Below are 6,442 nucleotides of genomic sequence, written 5' to 3'. Positions count from 1 at the left end.
CCACCCAGACAACATGAAGGTAAAAAGGATGTTGGTGTCCTCTTATGGACCCTGTGCTATGCACAACTGTAGATGCACACATAGAGAGCAGGTCGTTAACAGAAACTGAACCTGTTGTTGTAGTTTGTATCCAAGGTGGGAGCATCCCAGTGCTGTTGATTTGCATGACGCTTGAAACAAATTTAAAACAGCAGAGTGAAACTACACCAGGAAGTCTATCTCAGTGTATTATGTGTCGGGTGTGTTAGCATTTGCATTGCAAATATAGGCTGAGGGGCCTGTTTGAACATGCACATGGTCATCACCAAGATTAGACCCATTCACATTGCCCTTTCAGTGCGGGAATCATATGGCAATTCTCTGCATCGCTGTCTGTGTGAAAGTTACAGATGTGGAGAGGGGGGACAGTTTCACTGTTGCTCTGATCCGCCTCTGGAGGTAGCATCAGAGTGGCAGCAGAGGTGAAACAGCATCTGTTTGAAAGGAAAAGCTGGAGGTGCAGGAAAGGGGTGTGTCAGTGTGATGGTGTTCACAGTCTGACAGCTAAACAGATCATTTAATTAATGTAATAAAAACAGAATTTCCCAAAACTTCTGTAAAAAACCTTTAACTCACCAGGTGTATGTCTCATTCCACTGTTGTATTGTGTAAGTGAGGGTAAGCCCTCCCGACAGAGACCATGGTGAACTTTCCACCAGAAAACAAAATTTCATAAAAAGACCATTTGTGATTTTATTTAGAACCAGTTCACTCAACATATATATTTTCATTTTATGTTTTAAATGTCCCCAGCTACTTCAGCTGAGGTCATCATGTCTTTTGGATTTGGTCTCTCTTTCCTTAAGAAAACTAAAAAAAAAAAAAAAAAAAAGTATGTTAAAGTTCGGGTGGGATTTCCAAAGGATAGACTTTTCAGTTGGGTCCCTAATATTCTCACCAAATCCAAAATGTATGCAATGATTTGCATACATTCTTAATCTTAGGGTTAGCCCTTCTCTTCCACAGGAAAATGTCAAACTTTTACAATCTATTCAGGTGTTCACATTTGTCTGGAAAGATGAGTTATCATGACATTACTAGCAAAAGAAAGACTCCAACTATAACTTTAACTATGTGTGGTGTTTAGGAATCTTTTATTTTTACTGTACAGGAAGAATTACACTTATCTTTGGTTTCATTTCAGTTGAAGTGTTTCCATTTGAAATTCTGGAGTATTTTGATAGTATGTTTTAAATTTTCAGCCTTGTCCACTTCGGTTGGGAAACTAGATTTTCATTTGAATGCAAAACTACTCATTTCTTGTTTTGGTGAGATGTCATATCAGTGATATTTTTAAATGCTGCCATTCTTAAAAATGCATTATTCCTTCCTACCTTAAACACAGCGCTACAATCTATTGTTCAGTCCCTTTCCCATACCCCGCCCACGCTGTGAGCGCAAGCTGTGATTGGCTGAATCCGAGTGTGGTGCCGTCATCGCTCAGAGCGCCCATTCATCTCTTCACTTGGGCGTTGGACTCCGCATCTTATTAGCAACAAGGGAAATTTCTCCATTTTGCAGCCTATCTACAGCGACTCGGCCAGCGATCTGGGATTTTATTACTTCTCCTGACCTGCCAGATTTTTCCTGGTATTTAAAAGATTCCTCCTCGTTCTTACTGGACGACTTGTCATTTTCCCTGTCAACTTTCTCTCCGTGCAGAGACAGGGAGACGTTAGCGAAGAGCTTTGAGTTTCAACAAAGAAAGCTTGTGGGTCTTTGTTCGTTTTTTGGATCGGTTGAGTTTCTTTGTTGGAGCGAAAAGCATGGGAGCGCAATTGTCCAAGACAGCTGGAAAGGCTGAAACCGCGACTGAAAAACCCGGAGAGGCTGCTGCTTCACCCACCAAGACCAACGGACAGGTAAATTATATTTTAACGCCCAACTCCTCTCATCCTTCGGAGAGAAATCTGCTCTTTTTGGAAGGGGCTGCGCTCTGCGGGCGCAATCCGTGCGTAAACGTGGAAAGATTGAATAGGCATCCGCTGTGGGAGTTTGAACCAAATGGAAAGACTTGTTTTCTATTCTGAATAGATTCTAGTTTATGAGCAACAGTTGATCATTGGAGATTTCTGGAGTATTTTTCGTGGGAATCTTTTTGAGCAGGACGCCACTCTGGTTGGACATTTTGTTATTAAAATCACGTTGATTCATAGGATTTGAGTTGCATCATGTGTTATATTGGTTGATTGTTAAATTTACTAAAATAAATGATGAAATGCTTTGGCTTTATTTATGCTGGCTCTTGCTCGTAATTGGTCAAATTGCTGAATAAGACAAGAGACACGACGCCAAAATGGGCTGTGTGCGCTCGGAGCGCCACTCCTTTTGTTACAGATGCTCGAGTAGAAAGTGGAGATGGCAGCCGGCTATCACACAAGAGGGAGGCAGTGAGAGGCGCCCCGGAGAGAGGGCGGAGGGCTGCAGTTCGGAGTCGCTCCTTTTTAAAGAGTACATTTGGGGAAGGGAAAAAAAAAAAAAACATAACTCAGACCCCTATTTAGATTTTGTACATTTTTCGGAAATGTGGTCTCCGTAATCTGCTGTCTTACGAGCATCTGCTGTTTTAATGAGCAGCTGCTTTGCTGCTGGAGCGACCGGACACCGACCCCTTGCGGTCTAGTGGAGGCATTGCGCTCAGTGTAGCTCAGGGTATGAACACAGTCCAAGGCGAAAACCTCTTCAAACATGTTGCAGTTTTCGTCTGAAGCATGGCCAGTTTGTGTTTGATCACTTCCGTATAAAATCATAAAATCAAAAATAGAAGGCAGCACTCGGCAGCTTTTGTCAGGGCTCATCTGACAGTGTCTGTTGCCCCTGGTGTCTGTCAGTAGCATCGTGCGTCTGACTGTTGAAACCATGCCGGCTCTTTACATGGCATTAACAGCTACTGTTTCCATCTTTAGGAAAACGGACATGTTAAAGCAAATGGAGATGCCTCCCCTGCAGCGGAGAATGGGAAAGAGGAGGTGCAGGCCAATGGCAGTGCCACTGCAGAGGAGAGCCCCAAGGAGGAGGCCGAGAAGGCAGAGTCCGCTCCTGCTGACAAAGAGGCTGCAGATGAGGAGAAGGTCGAAGCAGCATCTCCCGCTCCTGTTGAAGGAGATGCAGCAGCAAAGGCAGAGGACAGCACTTCACCTTCCACCAGCAACGAAACCCCCAAGAAGAAGAAGAAACGGTTCTCCTTCAAGAAGTCGTTCAAGCTCAGCGGCTTTTCTTTCAAGAAAACCAAGAAGGAGACGGGAGAGGGAGCAGAGAATGAGGAGGGGGCTGCAACCGCCTCCACAGAGGAGGCCAAGGCTGAGGGCACAGAGGAGGCAGTGGCTGCTAGTGAGGAGGCCAAGCCTGCTGAGGGGGAGGCAGCACCTGCTGCAGAGCCTGCCAATGAGGAGGTAGAGGCCAAACCAGAGGCAGCGGCACCAGTACCAGAAGAAAAACCTGCTGAGGCCAAGGAAGCTGTGCCCACAGAGGAGCCAAAGGCAGAGGAGAAACCGGCCGAGGAGGCGCCCAAGACAGAGGAGGCTGCCCCGGCCTCACAGGAAGCAGTATCAGCAGATGCTCCAGCTGCAGCTTCAGAGGCTGCTGCTGAATAAGCTCACAAAAAGGAAGAAGTTAGAAAAAAGGAGAAAAAAGATAATCAAAGAACATTTCCCTGTTTGTGTGTTGGAGTGACCGCCAGCTCCTGGCTTTGAAGAACTTGTCTACAACCAGGGATATTTTAAAGCTTTCCTTTATTTTGGATTTTTGGTTTTCATTCCCCGTTACACAAAACCCTACCCAGTCCATTGTTACTTCCACCCCAACGGGCTAGGGAGGTGGGTGGCTTCAATGTACAACAGATTTAATACATCCACACTGCCGCATACTTTTCATCAGTATTATATATATATTTTTGGGGGGAAATTTTATACAAAATGTAAACAAAATGGTATGGACATGCCCATGGTATGAAGAAGACTGAGGTTTCTAAGGGGGTGGGGGTGGAGGGGTCACGGCGGGGAGGAGAAGGCCTGGGAACTGTGCCACAGACTATAATGACAAAAGTAGTCTAAAAACTATGAGACCAACAGCTATACAAACCATATGGTTTACAACACTAAGGCCTTTTGAAATACAAGACATCCCAGAGTTAGGTTTATAGGAAGACATATAAACTCATAGGAGCTCTTCACCTCTCATTAGCTGTACCAGTCAGTGATTCAGTAGGAATACAAGTTGTATAGGCTTTATTGTTTATTGTTGGTTTTATGACCTTAATAAAAATGTAAGTATGTATAGGCGGGGTGTTTTTAACTGTGATTATTGTACAAAATTAAATTTTGTTTTCAAGAAGCACAAGATGTTTGCAGCTCTTTTTCCACTCGCTCATTTTTGTAAGATAGCAACACTCGAGGAAAAAAAAAATGGAATCTCGGAAGATCTTCTCAAGCGATTTTGAACTCAAAAACCAAGCTGTGATAGGTGGAATGGTTAACTGTTTATATACTGTGGTATGTTTCTTAATTACAGCAGGCAATGGTTTTTCAGTGGTCTCTTACAAAATTTAAGGAATCTATCAGATGCAAATGTTTGTGTAGCATCTTGACTTGCTCTCTCTTCCTCTTTTCTTTTCATTTCATAAATACTGGAGAAGCCTTGACCAGTCTGACGTAGAGATGGAATGTAACTTTGCTTACAAGAAATGCTATTAAACTCTCTTGCTTAAGGTGTTCTAATTTTCTGTGAGCACACTAAAAGCAAAAATAAATGTGAATAAAGTTTGAGCTGCATCTGTCTTCTATTTGTGTCAAATAACAATTTGACTGATGAGGTTTTAAAGGAACAGTTAGACTTTTTAAAACAATTTGTGATCTCAGGGCATCAGGAGACTTAGATTATGCTGGATGAGCTGTATGGAGCCATTTTAGTGTTTTTTATATTTTGTGTGTGATTGTTTTTGGCTTTTTTGTTCACATCTTAAAAAAATAAGTATTCAGTTGATTAGGAGAATGTTATTTTGCTGTGAACTCCAGAAATGTTTTGTGGACTATGAAACCTCAACCAGACTCTCCATTCGCAAGCTGATAGGATGACAGAAGTTTCACATGTAGATTAACTTTTAAAAGTAGATTAATGCCATCCTAGGCAGGTTATTTCTATTGCAGCAGCTCTGCTCCTTCCAATTATACTTAATGTCTGTGCTTGCACATAAGCGACCACGGTACAGAGCGCTCACACTAGTCAAACAAACTGGACTTTGGTCATTCAAGAAATAAACAATATGTGATATGTCTTTTTGAAAAAATGGCCATTAATCTGTTGTTTTAACAGCCACCAGTCAACTGGGAATGCCTTTGGAACCTGTCTGCCAATTCAAGCTTATCTCGAAGATGTTGGATGGGGTCAGTATCAGGGGTCTGTGCAGGCCAGTAACATTCTTCCACACCAGACTGGGAAAAGTCTTGATGGACCGGGCTTTGGCCTTTTCATGTTGAACATACGTTGAACACACTTTTGGTCATATAGTGAAGATGACCTAGATCATTGCAAGCTCGTTCATATAGAATATTGGTCTCGCAGATGGTGACGGAGCCCAATAAAGTCTGTAGTGATTTAGTGCTAAGTCACTCACAGTGAGTAAAAAGAGTGTGTTGTCACTTGTCTCCTGGTTAGAGCAGGCCAAACTCCACACACCAGCCTGAGCTATGTCTGATGTTAACATGACAATGACTTGATTTAGGGAATTTCATTCAAGTTGGTTTACATGATGTGGTATACAAGACTCTAATCATCAGAAGAAAAACAGATTTGAATTTGACTGAATTAGACAATCAGGCTCATAATATTTAATGTATACATTCATGTGAATTAATACATCATTTACTTTTACTTGTACTCTTGATACTTAAGATCATTCAGTATCATATACCTCAAGACTTTGACTCAAGTGCTATTTGCTTGGTTTTCACCTTTACCAAAATAGTGTCTTGTTCTAATGTGGGTTGTAAAGAAACTAGAACTATTACATTGTTAACTTTTTTGATAAATTATTTCCTCCTCTAGGACAGTAAACTGATTGTCTATTTGTTATGAAAAAAAGTCATTTTGAGGATGTCATCTTGGGATTTGGGAAACACTAAATGACATTTTTATTGCATTTTATTATTCAAACATTTAATTGGTTAATTGACAATAAAATGAATCATTGGTTGTAGCACTACTGAACAGAGCAATGACAGACTGTAATCCATGAGAGGCACGTTGCACTTTGTAGTCTGCTGGTAAAACTACATAAAAAAGGCGCATTGCGTTTCTATGAGCCAAATGAACACATGAGGTGCTGTACATGTTACGTTACTGCATTACTGAGAGAAGTAACACAAAACTATATAAGTGCATTTAGGCCTTTCAAACACTCAGACTC

General features: G+C 41.8%; 1 protein-coding gene across 1 annotated transcript; it reads left to right on the top strand.

Moving 5' to 3' along the window:
- The first annotated feature begins 1,492 nt into the window (after window positions 1–1,492).
- On the top strand, window positions 1,493–4,802 carry marcksa (myristoylated alanine-rich protein kinase C substrate a). Its single transcript, XM_037087539.1, has 2 exons — window positions 1,493–1,901; window positions 2,946–4,802. Exons 1-2 carry the CDS (start codon window positions 1,806–1,808, stop codon window positions 3,630–3,632), a joined length of 783 nt encoding a protein of 260 aa, XP_036943434.1. The 5' UTR covers window positions 1,493–1,805; the 3' UTR covers window positions 3,633–4,802.
- The last annotated feature ends 1,640 nt before the right edge of the window (window positions 4,803–6,442 follow it).

This window comes from Acanthopagrus latus, chromosome 22 (genome assembly GCF_904848185.1).
Source record: "Acanthopagrus latus isolate v.2019 chromosome 22, fAcaLat1.1, whole genome shotgun sequence".
NCBI lineage: Eukaryota > Metazoa > Chordata > Actinopteri > Spariformes > Sparidae > Acanthopagrus > Acanthopagrus latus.
This window is presented reverse-complemented; position numbering and strand designations above follow the sequence as displayed.

Bases quoted from the DNA above. Each gene is read 5' to 3' on its own strand.
- marcksa (XM_037087539.1), top strand. From the start codon at position 1,806: ATGGGAGCGCAATTGTCCAAGACAGCTGGAAAGGCTGAAACCGCGACT. The intron at 1,902-2,945 runs GTAAATTATATT...TTCCATCTTTAG, and splicing joins CCACCAAGACCAACGGACAG to GAAAACGGACATGTTAAAGC.